We start from the raw sequence: 23,928 nt of genomic DNA on the forward strand, positions 1-23,928 counted from the left end.
GCCCAACACCCAGAGAAGCAGTGGTGCCAAAATGGGTACCTCTGCATCCTATGGGCTTTACGCAGCCGCTAGAGTCTCCTTGGAGGAAGACCCAATCCCCACAATGGGGCTACAAGTCTGTGCCACCAGCCCCGCATTGCTCCTTCACCTGCCCTGCCTTCCCCACCCTCCCCCACCCCAGAATGCCTTCCCCCTCCCAATCTCTCTGCTGCCTCGTGCTCATCTCTTGCTCCAGGTGACGTGTGGCAGGTCCTGGATAGTACTGGCTCAGCGCAGACTGGCGCTGACCTGGCGCTGAATGTTGCAGGCGTGCCTTATGGCATGTTTGCAACACTTAACGCAGGCAGAAGGCCGTCGCAGTGAGTGCAGGATTGGGTTGTCAGTCTGCCCCATCATTATAATGGAAACAGTTACTTTAGTTGCTTTGAATGAAGTGGAACAGCATGAAATTAGTTTGATGGTTAATCACCCGTGAAATACACTGTTCACATAAGCAATGTCAGTGCCAGATTTGTGGGGGAACCCTGCAGCAAAGCATTTTATTGGGTTCCCCACAGCACCCACAGTTCTTAATTCCAGGGGGAAGGAATTCCACAATTGGGGTACCACCCCCAAGAAGGCCTTGTTCCTCACCACCATCCCTTCACCTCCATCAATGGCAGCATGGTTAATAGGGCCCTCTCTGATGACCTCAGGTTGGATTGTATAGAAGGAGGCAGTCCCTCAAATATTTATTATTTAATTATTTTATTTTAGAGATTTATATCCCACCTTTCTATCAAATGAGGACGCTCAAGGTGGCTCACAATTAAAAATATATTAAAAACATAAAATATACATATATAAAAGACCTTAAAAACAAAAAATACCCTGATCCTTAGCCATAAAGGGCTTTAAAAGTCAAAACTAGCACTTTGAATTGTGCTCGAACGGATCAGTCCCTGCAACCACCTGGGCAGCTGCATTCTGCACTAATTGCAGTTTCCAAACAGTCTCAAAGGCAGCCCCATGTTGAGCACATTGCAGTAATTTAATGTAGATGTCACTAGGGCATGGGTAACCATTGCCAAGTCTGAACGATTCAGCAAAGGTCGTAGCTGTTGGATCAGCAGAATCTGAGCAAGGCTCCCCTCCCCTACCTGAGAATCCAGCAGCAGTTGTGCATCCGAGAGAACCCCTAAACTGTGGATCTACTCCTTCAGAGAGAGTGCAATCCCACTAATAATAATAATATTACATGTTTATTCCTGATCTTCCTGACTGTGAGAAGTTCTGGGCACTGCACACAGCAGTACCTTGGTTCTAGAGCCCTTTGAAAAAGAGATTATTGAAGGCTTTGTAACATCTCTTTTATTTACAAATATACATTGAACATTGGATGGAAGCAGATGGCAGAGCGCTCCTGCAAGCAACACCAGGCTCCAAGTGTTTTCTAGGCTTGTCTTTGCCCCTAGGTCCTTGGTTTCTTGTCTTTCCCTTCCATTCCAGTCTGTGTCTCTTCTATAGATCAAAATCTTATTGTTTTCTCGCCGCAGAAAACACACTGCCCAGAAGCTGCCTTTGTTCTTTTCCACTCTGATGGAAGAGGGGATGGGTCACCTGACACACACAGCCTCAGCCCCTCCTCTCTGGTAGAGGTTATGTTAGGTCATAACAAGCTCCATTCTACTTCTAGGGCAGTGGTTCCCAAACTTTTTAAAATGACATGCTGTTGGAACCCACATCGCTTTACGAGACAAACAAAAAGGTTTTACTTTACCAGCTGCTCAAGCCTCTGTTTTTGTCCTTTTTATTGTGTTGGGGGATCTGCCTTCTGGAGCATTTGCTGAGCTGCATGTTCGTTGGATTGGGACCATTGTGGTGGCCTTGTGTTCCCCTTTGCCTGGCCTTCAATATGAGCCAAGGCATGTTTTCCTATTCACAAGGAAAGGAGCATGTGGGCTTAGTTTCACTTTCTATAGGGTTCAATGCATTTTTCTTGTCAGTTTGGAATGGGAGGAACTTCCTTCTTGAGTGATTTTTAGGGCCTGTGTTCATTGGATTGGGACCATTCTGGTGGCGTTGTGTTCCTTTCGGGCTGCCCTTTGAAATGGACTGAAACATGTTCACCTTCTCATGGGTAAATGTTCACATGCAGCTCAGTTCCACTTTTCATAGGGCTCAGTACATTTTCCTTGTTAGCTATCAGCTTGTCAGTTTCAGGACCCACCAGCAATCAGGTCTGGACCCACTGGTGGGTCATGAGCAGCAAACTCACTAATAATTATGTTGCAACTGTTCCATGGGTTGCAGGCATAAGCCTTGTTGTATAGCCAACCCACTCTTCTGCTTTTGTCTATATGTGTTATATCTTCCTTGCAGTGGATATACATCTATAAATGTTTGATTAGACCAGCCATTTTCAACCACTGTGCCCTGGCACACTGCTGTACCACAAGCAGACCACAGGTGTACCACAGGAATTTGGGGGAAGGTCATTCATTAGTAGGGCCAGTGGTGGGGTGTGAGCCATCCACTGGCAGCATGTCAATTGTCAAAAACTTGATGGTGTGCCTTGACAATTTTAATGCCTTGTAAGTGTGCCATGAAAATCTTTGGATTAGACAGTATCATCATGAACATCATATGGGTCACAGAATGTATGGTCCAGTTTTATCCCAGTTTGGTACAAGTGTACCACACGTTACTGCCCACAGAGGCCACTTTACGGCAGTCACAAAGCAGCCTACACCAGCAATGGGGCAGTGATGGAGGGGAAGGAGGGCGGATCAAGCCCAGGAAAGGGGCAGGTTTGGCGATGGTGGCACACACTAAATCCTGACCCCTTTCCTTGGCCTGATCTGCCTTCCTGAGTCAACGCAGATTTGTGATATGTGTAATATGTCTGTCACAATCTGTAGACTAGGAGTACCCAACACAAATTCCACATTTACATCCAGACAACAATCAAAGTCTGTTGAGTCCTATACTGCTGCCATGTAGCAACTCATTTATAACCAACCCACTCATTCTAGGGGAAAAAAGGGACTCCTCACCAGAGAAGCTTGCATTGTGTGAATATAGACCACAGGCTTACACTGTTCAGCACTGTTATAGGCCATATGAAAAAGTCTCACAAGCAGACACATCTCTGTAAGATGAAGAGGCAATTTGAAACAGCAAAGTCAAGCATTTTCTAACCTTGATTTACACCTACCTCCGGCACAGATTTGAATTATTAATACAATTTGGTCCGTAAACCATGCACATCCCAAGGGATAACAAAGCTTGCCTGAAGTTGAAAGATAAGTAAACTGCATTACTGTTCAGCCACAGTTTTCTAACCATATCTATAATTATTTACATCACCTCAAAAATACTATTTTCACATGAGAATTATCTTACTGATTAAGCTTGGAGCATAATACCTTTATTCTCTTTGACTATGTTATACAAATGTATTGCATCTCTTTAACTGACTGAAATATTAATACAGCTTTCCCCCCCATTTGTAGACTATGAATGATAACCTGAATACAGAAGAGGAGCGTCAAATCAGAAGAGATAAGGAAAGCTACCTGTGTGCAGTGTGCCTAGATGTTTATTTTAATCCTTACATGTGCTATCCCTGCCACCACATCTTTTGTGAACCTTGCCTGCGCACAATTGCCAAAGATAACCCAACAAGTACTCCATGTCCTCTATGTCGCACTACAATTGCCCACGTTTTTTTCCAATCAGGTATAAAATTGAAATTTATTAAAACATGTGCCTAATTAACTATCATTGCCTTTCATTATAAGAGCTAGCAAACAGTTGCCTCTTCTTTTGAAAGAAATATTCAGGCTAATTAAAGAGTGTACTCCAAATACATTATATTGGTAGACAGTCATACCCAGGGGAGTTTGGTACCAAAAACTAAATGTGATGGGGGCTAATCCGAGAAGGCTCAATCCTATCCCTCAACATGCTGTAGCATGCAGGCGTGCCATGGTGCCACGCATTGCATGATATAGTAAAGGGGGGCTATCAGGAGGCCTACAAGGTGTACGGGAAAATATTTTCCCATGGCCCCCTAACAGCCTGTGGGTCTTCTCGGACCTGCCCCAGCTATTTGGCTGATGTAAATTTGAGGAGAACCAGAGGTGGGGCAGACCAAAAAGAGGGTCGGATCCACTGTGCATAACTGCTGCAGTCTTGACTTGTATCTGTTTAGCAGTGGCAGCCATTCAGTGGTATCATTCAGAATGATGTAGAACAGGGGTGCTCAAACTTTCAACTTTAGGGATGCTGGACCTTTAACAAGTGTATAGAAGAGAGAATTTCAGCAGGTGCAGCTTGTCATCTGTGGGATGACAAGTTGCACCTGCTGAAATTCTCTCTTCTATACACTTGTTAAAGGTCCAGCATCCCTAAAGTTGAAAGTTTGAGCACCCCTGATGTAGAAGAACAATCTGCTAAGAAAAGGTCTACTATTTTCATGAAGGCAGTTTCAGAAGAGTGAAGATGAAAGCCAGATTGAAAATGCTAAACTTGTAGCAAGAAATTCAAGACATCTAGGATAAATAGTTTCTTTGGAAAGTGTAAAAAAAGATGAAAACAGAAAAATTGGGTTCTAACTAGAGGTAGAAGATAACCAAATGGCATGTTTAAAGGCAAAAAGAAAAAAAGCACAAAGAATGCATGGCTTAGATCAGCATTTCCCGAAGTGTGACCATGAGCTGTCCCATCCAAATATTCCAACTCCCTTCTAATGCCCACTTTTTGGCTAATTAATACCCTCCTTTTTCAAGAACAGCTGTGGTGTGCAAAGAAATCAACAGAACTCCTTATCAGTTGAGCAATTAACAAGAATTTATTGCTGCAAACACATACACTCCCTGCAAGTCCTGTTGTCCAGAGGCTTTCCCTCCCCAAAACTCCACTTAACTCAGTGGGTAAAGGTCTGAAACCTCCAGTCCAAGTCCAATCCAGTCTCCAAAGCACAGTCCAGTCTTCCCAGTCCAGTCTTCTGCAGCAGAGTTTCTCCTCTCCAGCAGAGTGTCTCCTCCAGCAGGGTCCTGGCAGTCCTCTCTTCTGTGTCTTCCAGCTGAGTCCTGGCAGTCCCCTTCTCCCATAGGTCTGAGTCAGGGTAGTTCTGTCTGGTCAGGTTCCCTCTGGGTCAGGGTAGCCTTTGGTCTGATAGCTTTGCTCCTTCTGAAGCTGCCTTTTATCCTGCTGCCCCTTGTTAAGTTCAAATGCAACTCAGCTGTGAGCTACCTCCTTAGCTCATTAAAAGTCCCATCAAGGTCAAATGAAGCTCAGGTGTCCATCCAGGTCTCCATTGGCCTTGATTGATTACAGCTGTGGAGCCAGCCCTGCCCTTCCCAGAGCTGTCAAACAGCTATCAAAACATGGAATAGCTGTCAGCACCACATCATCCACCTGATGATCTTCTGATCTTCCATTACATGAGCTCATGTGTCCTGTCGCTCATGGTCCTAACCCCAAGTGCACTGGGCCCAACACATTGCTCCTGGTAGTGCCACGATGCCTTACTGGGAGACCCCAGAGGCCTCTTCCAGGTTGCGCTGGGCCCATGACCCACTCTATTGGCCTTTGCTGGCCTCAGAATGACCCACAGAAGCAACCAGAATTGTCTTTCAGTTTAACTGGGAGTGGTCACAGCCTCCAGGGTCTCTCAATAAGGCATCCTGGCACTACCAGGAGCATTGTGTTGCAACCTACCACAGAGGTTGAGATGGGCTAAAAAGTTTGGGAATGGCTGATTACAATACAAGGAGTGATACCACCAGAAGGGAACCCCACACACACCCCAGAATGGGAACCAGAAGTAAAAGAAGGAAATGAAAAAAATCACCACATAAAACATTATACCATCACCAGTTTCCAGTAGTAATATGGATGTGAGAAAAATGACAACACCACTAACTATATTTCCATTTGACACGGACATGTTAAACTATTTGTGCATGGAAAACTATTTGTGCATCCAGGCTAGACTGCATATTATTTATCACATTTCTATACCACCCTTCCTCCAAGGAGCTCAGGGTGGTGCACGCAGGGGAGGATGGAATGGGGAGGAGATTATGTGGAGAATGGGTGGATTAGGCCCAGGACGGGGCAAGTACAGTGACAGCACCCCCTTCCTGGGCCTGATCTGCCTGCATGGAAAACTCAGACTTGTGCAGCAATATCTCTGGCAGAGATCTGAGTTGACTCATACCCTGGAGCAAGGGGACAAATGTCCCCTTACCCCGAGGAGACCCCCAGTAGACAAAACTCCCCCACAGGATACAGCAGTGGCTGTACCGCCATTGCTACATCCCTGCATGGGGATTGAACTGTCAGTGTTACTCTTATAGCTGAAACCAAGTCATCCCAAAAGATTACTTATAATAGTCTAGCTCTAGCCATAAGGGGAGTGCAGAAAATTAATGAATCAGGGATAAAAGGATTGTACTGGGTTATTCTAAAAGATTCATAATGTCTTTCAGTAGACTGCTAAATTCTTTTGAAAACTATATTAAAATCTAGTTTCCACAGTAGAGCTGTGCAGCCTATTGAAGCATAGCATGAAAACCTGCACACTAATGATATTTGCTAGCAACCTAATTTCTTTTGCTTAATTAGTTAGATAGTCTTAATGTTATATATTATTTTCAGCAAGTGTTCGTTGCTGTTTCATTTGTTTATAAAACCCTCTTTTGAATAATATTACTCTTTTGTCTTTTTTTTTCCTTCAAAACCTCTCAGAAGCTGGTGTTTTATCCTATTGGTGGCAATCAGAATTTTATCAAAGTGTTTTTCCTTATAGTACTTTAATAAAATTTATCTCTTCCTAATTAAGCTTTTGCATTAAATCATATATTTGCAGTGTTTACAGCTGCTAGATCATATTAGAGGCTGGGAATCTGAAACCCTAGCACATGGGTGTCAAACTTGTTTCCTACAGAGGGCCAAAGTTAGCATTCATGGTGCCTGCTGGGAGCTGGAAGTGACACCATTAAGCAGAAAGTGACATTATTAATCAGATGATGATCAGAAATAAGCACTTTGTTCTTGCATAGAAAATCATTGGCTGCAGATGGCGGAAGAGAAAATGTGCAAATCTTGTTCATATTTTCAAGATATGAGACAGCAATTATCAAGCTGGGAAAGCCCAATTTTAACCAAGGGGGGGGGGAAGTGAATAAATTGCTTCCGGCAGGCTCATTCAGTCTGCAGGCCTTATGTTTGACACCTAACACATCCACCAATCCCAGTTTCCAAAGTGAAAGAATACAAAGAAGATCTTACAGTTGAGAAATCTGGACACAAAGTTCATGGGGATGTCATCACAGCCAGACAGCTTTCTGTGGAAAAAGTCAGAAAAACAGCCAGTAGACATCCTGTTGTGATAATTTATTTGTGGTTGCTTCTCATATAAACAGCAGCAGCTTAACTGCTTTTATGATTCAGTATAGCCAAGCATTTGTATACAAGCAGTATAACATTTGTAGCTTATTTCTATGCATACGTATTCTGAGTTCAATGGGGCAGATTTATGTGAAAGAGCTCATTCTCCTCAAGTGTTTATAAATCTGAAGAAATGTGAAGATTGTATAAAATAAGTTGTGAAATGGTAAAATTTTGTTTAATGCATCTTTTTTTCCTTCCCAATGCATTACAGAACTGAATAATTTTACAAAAGCTCATTTTCCTATGGAATATCTGAAATTAAAGGAAAGCTTTCAAGAATCAAGTTTGGCAAAATGGCCCCTACCTAGCTGCAAGAGAGCATTCAGAGTTATTGAAGGTAAGGCTGGTATTGCTGATTATTTTACCTGAACATTTCTGACAACTTAGAATTTAGTATTCACAAATGTGAATTGCCCTATGGCTTTTGCTTTTCATGAGGACTCATTTCCCCTCTGCTTTGATTCACTCTCTGAAACCATCCATTAGGATTGCTAGGTTGCAATCCAGAGAACATGATTTCACCTTTTGCATTAACCACACAGCAGGAGATTGTGCAGCTGCTATTACTACATCTGTTCTTCTAATCTTCAGTACAGCATTACTCTGCGGTAGTGTTCTATGCAAAAAAATGAAAGGAAGGAAGGGAGGGATTAGGACCATACTGATGTGGAAAGGAATGTGTATGATTTCTTCAAAATCAGTTTCACAAAAAGCTAAATGTATAGGAATGACTGATACAGTTACCTTACATGTAAATTTTGCACTGGGCTTTGTTTCAGTCATCATAACATGTTCCTCAGTAATGACCCAAGGATCATAGCTGGATAAATTCTGGGGTGTTACACTGACAGACAACATAGGGTTGTTCCATCCTCTGGATTGGTGGGTGTGATTGGTATTAACAAGATCGGGGGTAGTATCAGAGGTTGCTAGGTCCAGGCCCATAAAAGAGGCTACCTTACCAGAAGGACTCCTGAATCTTCAGTTACAGTGATAGCACCCAATGAACCATCAGGGCACTATAGAGGGCCCAGTACAGAACTTTTCCCCAGGGCCTCCAGCAACCTGGGCAGGATAGTCATTTACAGTATACTATTCGTTCTTATCCTGAGCATTTTGCCATTTTCTTACATATTAGTCATCATGACCTTAGTTTCCCAGGTTATAAAATACCTTTAACCATCATGGTCACCTGAAGTTTATTTTTGTTTTTGTTCATCTGCCTGCTAATAGCTTGTGCAATCTGATACAATAAGCAGGACTGCAACTGTATCCCTAAGAGGAGTGCTCCTGTTCAAGGCTGCAGTCAGCCTGCAGTGATGTGGTGACATTTCAGAAAAGGGGGGAGGACATCTTTTTTCTTTCCCATTTCCTTGAGGTTTTCCTCAACTGTGCCACTCAGAAGGATCAGTTTGAGGGTTGGCTGCGAGCCCCAAACCTGAACAGATTTGCAGGGGGAGAGGGCACTGGTTCTGGAGACTGAAACAATGAAAAGGTTTCCCTTTTCCTTTCCTCTTGAAACACTGGATAGCATGAGAGGGATCATTTTTTAGCTTTACAGCATACATCCATCCCAACTCCAACCCCTCTCCAGGATACTCAATATAAGCTTAACCCAGCTTAACCCTTCCTCTCCAAAGAACTCCTAGGCTAAAATTTACTGAGAACATTCTGGTCTCTGATAGATACCATCATAATATAAATTTACACATTCTAGGGATTATTTGACACTCTATTCTTTAGTGGCCAGACTATTGGCCCAGACTAGAACTGTCACTCCTAAGGGTGTACAGTATTCAAGGCCAGTAAATCTGCTGGCACAAAATTGTCTCCTAATGAAGTAATAAAACTGGGTCAGCAAAAGTCACTCTTTTGGCATTGAAAACAACAAAAAGTGTTGGAATCTTAGGGAATTTGCATGGTACTACTCTCAGACAAAATTTACAAGCAAAGTCTATGCTTTTCTCCTCATTTATTCCATGCTCTTGTCCCACTGTGCTTGTGCTGAGCTCATATTTTTGTTGTTACATAACTGGCATAAATACAGGACAGGACACACATTCTTACGAATATTCTTGTTTGCCAAATGTCACTTTGAAAGGAATGGTAGTGCAGTATAAAATGACAGATCTGATGAAAGCAACTTCCAAGAGCTGACCTGCCTAGATGTCAAATAAATGAATAAACCTGCAGAAATATTGGTTGAATCTAAGAAAGGGGATGTGACAGAGTTGTACAGATGGAAAAAAAATCAATCATTTTCTGATTCTCTACTCTGTATTACTGCAGATCCTACCTAAAGCTTTCCTGCTTGATATTGGTCCAATTTTTTTCTTTAAAACCTGCAAGAAAAGAAGAATCACACAAGGAAGAAACTCCCATAATCTCCCTATGAAGATACTAAAACTGCTTTTCCATTTTAGAAGCTCTCCTAATAGTTAAAGAGTTTGAGGGAACCTTATAGGTTATTTCAACTTCCCAACTCTAGTAGGGTTCATGTCTAGGCTCTACTTGTCAAGAATACATACCCTTGTCTTCTTCATTGAATATTCTGCTGGAAATAATCTTAAGAGTTAATTGAGAGAATTATTCTTCCTTAAATTGAATACACCAGAATGAATCTAGCCAAATAGTTGTCAGAGTTTAAAGTTCTCCAGATATAAAGTACCCATGAAGCCCTTAAAAACCTGCTGCAGTGCTTCATTATATATAGTTCTTCCTAAAGCTCCTTTTTTCTCTTTCTAGCTTCTTCAAAGTTTTCTCTTTCTAGTTCCTTCAGATTCCATGCAACATTTCATTGTTGTTGCTCTTAGATTCTTTCCAGATTTTAAATGCATTTCTGGAAGTGTGGTGACCAGAGATGAAATGAAACTAAACTCTATCAAAACCTCACACCAGTGCCAATAGTATATACAGTACTGTAGGTACTTCCTATGTTTTGCTTGTTATCACAATTGATTATGGCAGTGGTTCTCACACATTTAGCACCAGTACTCACTTTTTAGAATGAGAATTTGTCAAGACCCACTAGAAGTGATATCATGATATCATTATATATATATATATATATATATATATATATATATATATATATATATATATATATATATATATATAAGTAAAGATCTGTAACATTTCCCCAAATGCAGTCACATACCATGGGAGCATCAAGTCTAATATATTAAAAATAAAATATTGAAATGAATGGGGACCCACCTGAAATTGGCTTACCACTCACCTGGAGGGTCCCAACCCACAGTTTGAAAAACACTGGATTATGGTATTTGCTTTCTTTAATATGGCGCAAGATTGCTGACATGCTCAACTTGTCAACCATGAAGTTCCAAGTCTTTTCTACATTGCTATTTATTAGACATTTCCTAAATATTAACTGTGGTTTTGCTTCTTCTTCCACTGCACTTATCATTACATTTCAGATCAAATTGATTTGATTTGACATTTCACTCTACTAATTTCTGCTCATTTTTTCCTGCGCATTTTAGATAACTGAACTATGATTCCATCTTTCAAATGTTTCTTGCAGTGCTTCCTAATTCAGTATTAATTACAGAGAAAGATCTCATAGTACTTCCTCCAAGTCATTAAATACCTGTATTGAAGTAATATTACATTACAATTAAATATTTAACCAAAGCTTATCTCCTTGTCTCCTAAAACTATTGCTTCTTGCTCTATTTATAAGTGCATGATCAACATATAGTTACAGATCTAATTATTGGAGTTGTCTGGGTTGTTACTGGGGTGGGGTTTTTACCACCCATAATTTTAACTTCCCCCTTACGCCAGTTTGAATAATCAATGTCCAACCAGAATTGGTTAATTTTTATTCCAGGAATTTTCGTGTTCTGTATAAACCAATAATTTTTGTTTAAAAAAAAAAGGCAATGAACATGTGTAAGGTTGTGCCAAATTATTTTCCTTTAGCAAAAACTTGCAAACTGGTATACTATCCTAGTTCTGTTTCCATGTCTGCAAACCACTTGCTAGCTTTTCTTTCTAAATTGTTTCTCTTAGGACTAATAAAATATTTATGGTATCTCTAAAGCCTTTTAGGTCATGTCTCCCTAAGGTTCTGTAGGCTGTGTTTTAAACATGATGCGTTATATTTCTTTTCTCACCTTTCCAGGCTTTCAGAACATTCTGAGTACACAGCTAGATGCATTAGTACAAAAATCATATTTCCACTTCCTAATATAATAGTTTTTGGTTGGATAAAAAAACAATAATTTTTACTTTCATTATATCAGCGAAAGCATAACATGTAAAAAGTATCTGAATATTAGACCAGTGAGAGGTGAACTGTCTATAGTGGAAAATACTGTCCCATAAGTTTATAGTTCTTTCATATTGTCTGTGCTTTTAGAAAGCTTAATACCATGCTGGAGTGGTAATTAATAAAGCTACTCTATTTTTTATATTTGTTAATATGTGCTTTATCCTGTAAAGCACGTTATGAAAAAGTGGTGTTGCACAACAGAGTTTGAATCACTGTCAGATTAATCATTTTATTCAGGGTCATTATGTATGCTGAAAATAATTCAGCATATTCTCTTATTCTCATATTCTATATTCTGTTAAATTTGTAGTTAAGATAGCTGCACACATTGATCTAGTAATCACATGCCCGCTTCTTTCATATATCCATATAAATAATACCTTGCACATGAAGATGTTGCAACCACACACTCCAAAAGGGAGCAATTATCTTCCCTATAACTGTTCTGGAAAAGTTCAGTTGAACCCTGGTAGCAGTCATTTATTAGGCTTAAGTTTCACATAAACATAATGACAGGTTTCAGCAGTCAGCAGAATTTGATGAATACTGACTGTAAGAGGAGTCCATTGAATTCTGCTGACACTTTTTCAAAATACTGAGAAAATACAAATTTGGGTACAGTAATACCTTCAGCAACATAGGGGATATGTTTCTGGAAAGCCAAACACTATCTGAAACAGCACTGGAGGAGTTGAAGCAGTGTTATTTGAGATATTACTGCACAGTGTTCCTAGCAGAATCCGTATGCTGTCACTAGGATTTCTCTTATAGTAGACTTTTGGCCCAATCCTAACTCCCCCCCCCCATTAGCCTCCTGCCCCACATTACGTCTCCTCAGACCTGCACCAGCAACTTCACTGATGCAAGTTCAAGGAGAGAAAGTGGGTAGGGAGGCTGCAGATAAGGAGAATAGGATCTGGCGCACACCATAACCATTGGATCTACCCCCCTCCCACAACCTCCCTGCCCCCATTCCTCCCTGCCCCCATTCTGCCCTCTCCTTGTTTTCTCACTGGGTTACCTGCCCCAGTGGGCAGCCAGCATGGTGATGAAAGGCACAGGAAGGCGCCAGCAGTGCATGGGTAAACAACCCAACAGGATTGCGTTGTTTACTACATATGCCTTTTACAGCATAATCCTAAACTGCACTTGGGCCGGTGCAAGTCCCTTGCGCTGGCCCAGGAAGCCTCCTCACAAGCAAGATGCACCAGCGCAAGGAGATGCGCCAACTCACAGAAGCTGAATCCAGCCTCTGTGGTGGCTTGCACAGCAAGCCTTGCATCGTCCCAGCTCTGCCAATGCAAGGCTCTGGGGTGGGCAGAGAGGAGACGGAAGGGAGGCATTCTGGGGCGGGGGAGGGCAGGCGGTGGGCAGCCCCGGGGGCAGACAGGCGGGCAGGGACCGGGAGGCGGGGCTGGGATCCAGCATAACTGCCGGATCCCAACCCCCATTCCCTGGGAATTCGGAGTGGCTTGAATCCGCTTCGCTCTCCTGGACTTGCACCACCTCCAGAGGTGGTGCGGGTTGGAGGAGACCCATAGGGGCCAGGGCGCCCTTGCCCAGGGATAAGAGGAAAAGTTTCCCCTTGCCTCTGGCTGAGCTGATTCTGGTCCCTATCCTGTGCTGGATACAGCGCAAGCCTCTTGGCTTGCCCGTTTCCAGTGCAGGGTAGGATTTGTGCCCTTAGTTGATGTTTTTAAAATGTGAAAATGTACTTTAAAATGTCACCAATTCTAAATGCATTTAATGCTATTGTGATGCATATATGTGTAGGAAAGCAGAAAGCTACCTTGTAATGAGTCATTCCATTGGTCTATTTAGGTCAGTATTGTTTATACTGAGAGCCAAATGAGATATCCCGTTAAACATGTCATTGTCAGAGACTTACACTTACTCTTAGATTGTAGTCAAAAGGAATCAAAATTTAAATCAGGACATGGCCTGCAGGTAGAGACTTTACTTCCACCCCATTTTCTTCCCCACAGTTCCTTTCCCTTAAAGTTAAAATGGCACTTTCAGAGTTAAAAGGCTGGTTGGAGAGCATTTTCATCAAAAGGGTTAAGCAACCCCTACCTATGTGCCATAGTCTCAGTCCAAATCTCAGACCTGTATGGTTACTATTTTTGAGTAAATTTAAAACCCTAATTACACAAAGATGCATTTAGCATCTCATTCAGTTTAGCCTTGACTGGCAATTACTCTAGAGTTTTAGACTGGGCTTTCTGTACCCTAGTTGGAGATGCCAGAGATTAACTGTGGAACTTTATGAATACAAGGCAGGTCGTCTTCTATAGAGCTATGACCAGCCTTCTTGTAAGCTATGTGGCAGCATAGCCATACAGCTTTAATGGAAGCCCTGTGGAGGGCTTCCAATGGTTGCTGCGCAGCACAAAAGGGTAGAGTGGTGGCGAGAGAGTAGGCACAGTGACTCCATGACTAATGGCTGTTTGGCCTTGCAGTATCATGTAGACATGAATCATATAGACATCATATAGGCAGTGACATGTGAAACACCACCTCCCCCCACCAGCCTTACTCTCTCTATTGGCACTCCAGATGACATCATCGCTGAGCACCCCAGATGGATAGCAGCACATGCGTGGCCACTGTAAGGCTCTGCACTCTAGAAAAAAAATTAGAGGGAACATTGGCTATGACTTCTTTGTACATTTTTGTGTACCTCTGCGAAAGTCAGTTCTCATTCATCACAACAGTTAGATTGGTGCTGAATTGCCAAGTGAACAAATTCCTCTATAAATATTTCTGTAATTATCTGACTACTATTTTGAAATAACATGTTAAAAAAGTGTTACCAGTATCTGTGAAATGACAGGCTATTTTATATAATTTCAGCACAAGATGTGCTTAATACTTAAAGAACAGATTTAAAATAACAACAAATCACAATGTGATATTTCCTAACATCTCCTTGTTAATTGCTTAAATTTCCCAATAATCATAACATGCCTGGGAGTGATGAATAACCATGAGTCTCTGATTTTCAGGATAATCTTTGGCACCTTATAGGCATTCGATCAGAGAGTGTTGCATATTAAAGTCAGTAGGTTCAGCTTCATTCAGGAGATACTTGGAGTTCTAGGGTGGTAGCCATTGATTCCTAGTGACATTCTTGCAAATGATTATTGTGTTTGGGTCAGTGGAGGCAAAGTGGGTATCTAAGCAAATCCAAAGTAACTGAGAGAAAAACAAAGTTTGGAGTGAATGCTGAGACAAGATGACTTTCATGTCACGAACAGCACAACCTATGTTTGCCCACTCAAAAATACCGTAGATACTCACCTATAAGTCAACCCCACAGATAAGCCGAGGGCAGGTTTTGAGCCAACAATCATGGAATTTTCTATGACCCTTGGATAAGTCGGTAGTTAAACTTGGGGGGGGGGGGTGTCTGACTATAGTCTGATTTTACTTGAGGCCAGATCCTGAAAAAAAAACCCATCACTAATTGTTACCTAAGAACTGTAGTCTCTGATTTCTTAAAAACATAGTAAAAGTTCATAAGATACATTTCTATTCTTTTTAAATTCTGGTCTTCATCACCTTTTTGTAAGCACTATCAGAGTAAGTGCACTGTAAACAACATACCAGTAAAACAGTGGTTCCCAACCTGGTATTCATGTACTCCCAGGGACATTCAACAGGACCTTTAGGGATACTTGAAAAAGAATGGAATAATGGCAGAAAAAGGCAGGTCATGCTCCAGAATGCCTTGGAAGACAGGAATGCCTTGCAAGGACCAGCAAGGCAGGAAGGGAGGTAGCCAGTTGACTGTGAAAGCCCCACCAATAGCTAGTTTTTGGTCATCAATTCATCTATGAACCAGTGATTGAAAAGCAGCACAGTAAAAAAGCTGAAACATAATATGGAAAGTGATCAATCACCCAGAATTTCTCAGCACACTTCTAGTGCAAAACAGTGCAAAGGCAGAGTCTTCTGTTCTTCAAACAGATGAAAAGAGAAAATATGTGATGAATACATGAAGTCTGGGCTTTCATATAGAGGAGATGAGGCCTTGTCTTACTAATTACAAACATTTTGCTAATAGGAAGGGTACAATTTATGGGAATGGGCTTCCAAGGGATATGCAAGTGAAAAAGGTTGAACCATGAATCAAATCCACCTTTCAGGTGTCTGGTGTGTTAAACCAGAAGCTCTACATACAGCATATAACACATAACTGGGAGTGTGCAATTCAATTCACAGCAGAGAGATGCGGCTGCATATATTTGCAGCCCTTTTTACTCAGAAGTAGACCCACTGATTTTCATGGATGTTATTCTTAAGTAATGGTGCACTGAATTGTAGCCTGGGAAGGAGGGTCCCATCCTGGTGTCGCAAAAAACAGGCCTGCTTTGCAAGCATTTGCCAAGCAGAACCAGAACCAGGCTGCAGCAGAAGGAAGGAGATTAAAAGGTTAACTTTGACAGGAATTTCCCAGTTACCATAGAAACAATCTCTGCCCTGCCTGCCTGGTGCCTACCTGCTGCTTGAGAAACTTGGCGCCTGTCTGTCTGCTGCTTGGGAAACAAAACTGTTCAGAGTTGAAAGGCTCTGCCCTCTGATTGACCGGAGATAAGGTGAAGTGATAATTGGAGCTTGATTACTTGGCAAAAATTTCACATACTATATGTGAGGTAAGTCTCACTGTATTCAGTGTGGCTTACTTCCAGTTAAGTGTGTATTGGACTGCAGCCTAAAAACTGTGCCTCCCCCCTAGTTATAACTATACAGCCACATTTAAGGGTTTCATGTTTATATCCTCGCCACCCTGAAGCCATTGATTTTGAAATGAAAGACGTGGAAACATTTGGTGGAAGATTTGGGATGCGATGAAAGATAGGAGAAGAGAGCTGTAGGCTGCCACTTCTACAATCTGAGAGCTCAAAATAGTTATGGTCTTCTTTACAGCTTCCCAATCTTACTCAAAGCTTACAGCACCCAGCACCGGAAGTGGGACTGGATTACTGTCGGTAGCCCAATAGGATCGGGCTCTGAATTTCTCTGTGCTGTAGGCAGTGAAACTCTACTAATATGAAATTTGCAGTCTAAATTTAGGCAGTGTGAGGGGAAAACAACAGAGAGAGCAAAGGACATTAGTGCAAGCATTTGTGATTATGTACGGTATAGACTTTGCTTCAGTTGGGAATGAGGACTAGGGTTAAGCCAAAAATGTCACAGAAGAAATGGAACCAAGAATGTTACCTGAAGGAGCATTCCAAGCTTAAGGGGCAATAATGGATGGTGTGATTAGAAACTGAGATAAGAGTTGGAGAAGGAGCAGGGGTCAAGGGCAAAGATAAATCAGGCAATGAAGACAGATCTAAAGCAAAACTGGAGAGTTGTAATACGAAAGACAAGGAACTTGCTAGATATAGAAGGCGATGGGAAACCAGTATTAGGATTTGAAGAAGATTATCAGATGGTCTAAATCAGGAGTCTCCAAACTTTTTGGCCAGAGGGCCACATCAAATATCTGGCGTGGTGTGGAGGGCCGGAAAAAAAATTTAAATATAAAATTTAAATAAATAAATAAGAGATGGAACATTTGTATTGGCAACCTTCAGTCTCGAAAGACTATGGTATCGCGCTTTGAAAGGTGGTTCTGGCACAGCGTCTAGTGTGGCTGAAAAGGCCAATCCGGGAGTGACAATCCCTTCCACACCGGGAGCAAGTGCAGTCTGTCCCTGGTCTGTCTCCCTGGCTATGGGCCTTCCTTCTTTGCCTCTTAGCCTCAGACTGTTGGCAAAGTGTCTCTTCAAACTGGAACATAGATGGAACATAGATGAGTACATAGATGGAACATAGATGGAACATAGATGAGTGAATAAATGAATGAATGGGCTCATTTATTCAACCTCTCTGGCCCTCAGAAGACCCTCCAGACACAATCAGAGCACAGTTCTGGTCATATTCAGTTGAGTGGACCAGAGGATTTCAGGGGACAAGAGGTTGGTCATGGGCCGGAAAGAGGCTTGCTGTGGGCCGCATCTGGCCCCTGGGCCAGGGTTTAGAGACCCCTGGTCTAAATGACAAGAAAGGTGAAAGACTTTTGCAGCAGAGTCCTGGATAGAAGTGAGAGGACTGAGACATGACAAGGAAAAGCTGGAGAGAAGACAGTTGCTGCAGATAATTATGAGATCACCACAGCAAACATAGCTCCTACATTGTGTTACACAGCTGTATAATTTAATTTCAAAAACGAAATTGAATTCCAAGCAATGTTTTAATGGTTAACATTCAGGTTTCAACAGAAAACGTTCAAGCCTTAACTCAAAGAATCCATTTTTCCTTTAGACTGAAAACTTTCACTCATATTTGTTATCTTCATTAACAGCTGTTGCTAGCCACCTGCTGGGAGGCCTAAAAGGAAACCGAGCAACTGTTTTCCACATGATTTTCACACAGCATCACTCAGTACTCACATCTATATATAAATTACTTTGCACAATCATCATACAAGGGTAAATCTCACTTGACAAAATCCCCTGAGCTATGAGGAATGCAGTTCTTTCTCACAGCTTAGAATGTGCTAAAACGTAAGCTGCCTTTTTATTTACCTGCTTCCCCTTTGTTGAACTACTTAGATAAAAATATCTCCTTTGGAGTGATGTTTTCCATCACTTTACCATTTGCTATTCTTCTGTTCAAAGTGAAATTTTTAAAAAAAATATATTTTATTTTTTATTTAACTCATGAAGTGACATCTAATGGACTTTTCTTTTGTCTTTTTTTTGGAGGGGGCTTTCCTTTCTTAAATGGTACAAAAATCAATTGAAGGAAACAAAAGCAGCTGAAACAAAAGAGGAGAGCAGACAGTTCATTTTTCAGAGCAAAGACTGTCTCTGATTCAGTAATACAGTCTACTTTCACCTTCTTTGTTATAAGAACAGTGTACCTAAGCAAATAATCTATTTGCCCTGAAAACATAATTTATGTTTTCTTGAGCACAGATGCAAAAACCTTTGGAAATATTTTAAGCAACTAATTAGTTCAATCAAAAATATAATTTCATCTATTTTGTAGCTCTCATCTGGAATAGATTCTTGATGTCTATACACTACCAACCCCATCAGGCTTGTTTGTTTCACAAAAAAATGATACATCATCACAGCCTGCTTTATTAGCCCCATAAACACAACATAATCCCCTCTTCTATTTTCCCGAAGCATTGGAGAGACCCAGCATTTAAATCTGTGAAGGCAGTGGTAGTTTTTAAAGGCCCTCAAGTTGCTTTTATTTCAACCATTCAGAGAAAATGCTTCAAGATCGCATGAAAAGACATCCTGGGTATCTTCAAGAGAAGAACATGTTACAAGTCATATGAGAAAATAAACCTATTCCCATTTGTAATTAATGATACTCTTGGCTATCATGTGTTCTTACTTAATCTATGAACAAAGCTATAGAGATTTCCAAAATTATCCTTTGCATTACATCTCTACTAGGAGTCTGGCACAATTAGGTCATGCTACTTTTTTTCCAATTTCCTTTTCCTGAAAAGGGGTGAAATATCTTAACCACTTTCAGCAATGATGAAAATGTCAGATTTTGTGGGCTACCATAAACTCCTTAAACAGGTAGGAAGAGATGGTCAATCCAGAACAATGATGTATTTCAACTTCAGTGGTCAGCCAGCAGTTGCAAATCAACTTACTTGTTGCAATGGGAATACCCAAGTCAATCATGATTTATTTGATGCACAGATTTTTCTCATCCAGTAGAAAGGATTTGCAGAGTCTGCAGACGCTATTCCTAACCATGGTATCTGGCAGCATACTAAAAAAATGAAGAGGGTGATAGCTGTCCATAATATATTTTCTCTCAGTTGAATTTCCTTTTCAGGCTTCATGATTTCTGGTAATACCAAGCAAAAGGGCTTAATGATTTCTTCAAGTTTGTTTCCCCCACTGGTAGAGGCAGGCAGCACCTGAAGGCAGGATCTGCCTGCCCTCGAAATCGGGTTCTCACAGAGAGGGTTCTCTTTTTAGCCTTCTTACTGCTCAGAAAATGCTGGCCTCTGTCACTATTTGTTACATGTTTGGATTCCACATTTATTCATTATTTATTTGGGCTGCAAGCCTACACACTCTCCCAGGAATAAATCCCACTGAACACAGTGGGACTTACTTCTAAGTAGACCTGCATAGAACTGCGCTATTAGGTATTTATCCTGTCCCACCCCCAGAAACTCAAAGTAATAATTTAAAAATACATTTCCAAATATGTTAAAGTTTTTTCTTCTGAAAAAAAAAAACCTTAGCTGGCAACTAACAGCCCAGTCCTGAGCTGCCCGCAGCGGCCAGCCTCAGCAGCACCAATAACGGCTGCCGCTGGATCCTGTGCGCGCCGGGCTACTGCAGGCAGCACCTCGGGAGAAGGGAACTTTCATCCCCTTCTCCTGGGTAAGGTAAGCAGCCCCGCATTGGGGCTACTCACTTTACCACCGACCAAAAGGTCGGCGGTATAGTAAAGGCGTTTGTGTAGGGCGCCGAGCCCTGCACAAACGCCTTGGAACCAGTGGAGCAGAGCTCCACAGACCTGTCTCCCTCCCTGCCCCCGTCACGCCTCCCCTCGCCCTCTCTCTTCCCTTGCTTCCCCCCTTCCTGGAACACCTCCTCCCCACCCCTGCTTACCATACCACGGCTCGGCAGTCCTTGAGGCCGCCGAGCCACGGAGGCTGGGCACCCACCACCCACACTAACCTGCTGCTAGCCCAGCACCAGCCTGCGCTGGCTAGCACGGGCAGTAGCCCAGCAGTGAGTCTCACAAACGTGCCTCATGGCACGTTGCAACAGTGCACAGCTGCACCAAGCCGCGGCATCAAGCCCAGGATTGGGCTCTAAGATTCTCTGCTCATTCACAGTCACAAAACCTTTGCCCATGGAAAATAGTCTTGTAGTGCAGAGGGGCAAAACCACAGATAGGGCCTTGCAGGGCATGTGCCAGGGACTCGTACAAAATAAGTCACTCCATCAGAAGTTGCCACACAAGTTGCAACAGTACCTAACAGTGCCTTTGAACATTTAGAGGAACTTGTCACAAATCACATGGCAGCTCCCTAAAATCAATCCCAGTTAGCCTTTGGGGAAGGGGAAGTATCTGCATGGTGCAGGCCACCGCCTCAGAGGCCAGTGCAGCATGGAACTGGCAGGAAAGGGTGAAAGGAGAGGTTCTGCCCTCTGCTGCCACTACCAAGCCCATGCAGCACCTAATCAACTGGGGGAAGGCAATAAGAAAAGCAGAGGGAAATATGCCAGGGGTGGTGCAAGTCAGGGCAGTGTACATACATGACCTAGAACCTAGGCTTCCCCAGGGCCCAGCATACTCTGGTAATGGGCAGACCCCATCCTCCCTTGTCTAATACAATATATGACCATTTTAATCTAATTATGGCCCAATTCTGACATCTGATTCACAGCAGTGGGACAGTGTTCTGCTGCTGTAATTTGGTTGTTGATGAAGTGTGGAGCGCACTGCTGGTGACCCTTTTCTAGCCACTGCCACAAAGGGGCAGCAGTGTCAGAAGCCTACTGCAAGTCAGCAGCTTGCTCCAGTGCAATTAAGCTGGAGGGAGGGAGTCCTGGTGGGCAGGGGGAGCAATGGGGCATGAATGGGCTGAGAATGATGAATGGGCTGCAAGGAGGATCTGGCAACAGTCGCACACTCCATGTCTTATCCGCTCTTTCCAAAAAACCCCATCCCTTTTCCCTCCTTGGACATACACCAACAAAATGGGAGTATATCCAAGGGGATCCATAGGCAGCCTGAAGGCTTATTCAGAAGTACAAATGCCTTTTAAGTACAAATTAAGCATCTGTAAGTACAAATGTCTCCTGTTTGCCTTCAGGTTGTTCCCCCACCATACCATGTAGCGCATGCCTTTTTGGCATGTCTGCATACTATAACATGGGAGGAGATAGGATTGGGCTCTGTATAAGCCTTTACTACTTACATAACATGGAAGTCAAGGCAGGAATCTCAGCTTACAATTGTCAGGCTTTTTGATGCATGGGTAAATTTGTAAGAACCTTAACTCTTGAACTTGAGGCTTTTTGATCCTAGAATATAACTTATGCTTTAAATCTGTGACAGCTTTACTTTTACTCAGGGTAGTGAAAGGGGTTACCCATGTGGTTCAGGTGAGCAAAATTGGGTCAGTCATTTTGCTAATGCAATATGAGATGTATTTTGGTGGATTTCCACAGCAAGAACAATTACAGTAATAAAATTGCTATTCTTGAATGTAGAATGATTACATTATAAAGTCTAATCCAGAGTAAATGTTATGTACTTGTGCTTAAAGTAAAGCAGACAGAAATACAAATCAAGGATTATATCTATTCATCTAAATCTTCTTGACTGGAGCAACTTAGCTAGTCACAAGTAATGTCACTAAATGTTTGCATAATTATGCTTTGATTAGTGATTACAAGATGACTCAAAGGTGTTGATGCAAAAATAACCCTCTGGCATATCGTGTTATATTTGCCATAGAGTAGAAATAAATAAAAGGGAATCATATGTCGCCAACTTGATTAGAGTCCTCTGGAGAGTGTACTACACAATGCATTTATGCGTGGAAAGCAAATAGTTTTTGTCCCAATGGCAGGGCTTTGTCAAGTACAGAGTCTCTCCTAACATGGAATTCAGAAGAAGTAAATTTCATGTTTTTAGTTTGAAATCCATGAACAATTTGTAGTGGGTTTTAGGGTGGTTAACACTGATATCATTAAAAACATGCTGTTTTTAAAAAGTTTATGTAAAATCAGGGCTGACCATTTTTTCCCCACTTGAAGCTTTTAAAAAGTGTCTTCCTAGCTGTTCTTTTAATTAGTGTTTCTCCCACAGGATTTCAGAGGAGCACAGATTCCTTTACACGAAGGCATTTTCCACACGCTGCTCACAGGATGGATTATCTGGACTTTGAGGATGATAGCCGGGGATGGCGATTTGACATGGACATGGTGATAATCTACATTTATTCCATCAATTGGGTCATAGGATTCATTGTGCTTTGTTTTCTCTGCTATTTTTTCTTTCCTTTTTAAGGACTGATATTCTCTGTTGTTTTACCCAGCCATCAGGCAAGGGAACAGGCAGGTCCTCATGTAAAGAATGGATTATTAAGGGATTTGGGATTTACTGTACAAAATTGACAAGAACAAGAATAACTCGTCAATTTCTAATAATTTGATTTTTCTGTTGTAGGCAGAAGATTTGAACTTGGTTTAACTTGTCATGTAAAGGAATACTTGTATATAAAAAAGAATTGTCAAATCACTTTTTATAGAATTCCTCCTTAAAGTGGCATGTTCCTGACCCAGCATGTCCTTTTTGGTACCGTAGTGGCAACTTGTAAGCAAAGGAGGCAGATTCACACCTGAATAGTCATCAGTCAAAATATCTTCAACATAAAGCAATGACTGGCATGCATAAAACAGCTATCACAATCTGAACACTGAAATAGATCTTCCATAACCTGTCAGGGCCAAATCAGACACAACTTTAAATACATAGTTTAGGCCTGTGTGTATGGAGATTTCGTTTGTTTGTGTACTTTTCTAAATAGCAGTTTTTGGAGGGTGGCAATGTAGATCAGTATGGGAGAAGGGAGGATTTCTCCTTTGCCCTCCCATAGTCCCCATTAAAATTGGAGGGATTGGCACAATTGCTATTTGTCCCTGAAGGGAAGCTACCATTACGACACAATACTTTTCTTTGCTGACAGTTCCCAGATTTGTCTGTATAAAATGATAAGTCTTCAGATGAGATTTCAAGGAATTGAACATCCATGTGTGAATCAGCCCTAGTTCCTTCTTTAACACCTCACATACGGTGGGGTTGCTTGCCCATTTTGCAAAGCACACTTAGCTTCACACATGTATACAGTGTTAAGTGAAAGCCATCACCAGAGGTGTTTGAAAATGCTGTTATTTATCTTACTCAGAAGTAAGCCTATTGTGTTTAGTAAGATTTAGCTGACAGAAATAAATACTCCAGACAAGCACCATGGAAAGAAATACTGTATATCACTTCTCATGATCTTAAACACAAGGGTCTTCAATGGATTCAGCTGTGAGTCACCAAGTGTTGACAAATCAAGTAATTTAATGTGTGTGTGATATAACCAGCTGAAAGACAGACTGAGAGCCCTGTCATATCCTCCC

General features: G+C 41.9%; 1 protein-coding gene across 3 annotated transcripts in view; it reads left to right on the plus strand.

Annotated features, from left to right (window-relative positions):
• RNF180 (ring finger protein 180) overlaps positions 1–23,781 on the plus strand; it is a 64,194-nt gene extending 40,413 nt beyond the window's left edge. For all 3 annotated transcript variants that reach the window (XM_066618201.1, XM_066618203.1, XM_066618202.1), the window contains 3 exons: positions 3,495–3,720; positions 7,655–7,780; positions 22,610–23,781. In XM_066618201.1, coding sequence (XP_066474298.1) covers positions 3,495–3,720; positions 7,655–7,780; positions 22,610–22,809 — 552 coding nt within the window. In that variant the 3' untranslated portion in view covers positions 22,810–23,781. The remainder of the gene's footprint in view (positions 1–3,494; positions 3,721–7,654; positions 7,781–22,609) is intronic.
• Positions 23,782–23,928: the final 147 nt, after the last annotated feature.

This window comes from Tiliqua scincoides, chromosome 2 (assembly GCF_035046505.1).
Source record: "Tiliqua scincoides isolate rTilSci1 chromosome 2, rTilSci1.hap2, whole genome shotgun sequence".
Taxonomy (NCBI): domain Eukaryota; kingdom Metazoa; phylum Chordata; class Lepidosauria; order Squamata; family Scincidae; genus Tiliqua; species Tiliqua scincoides.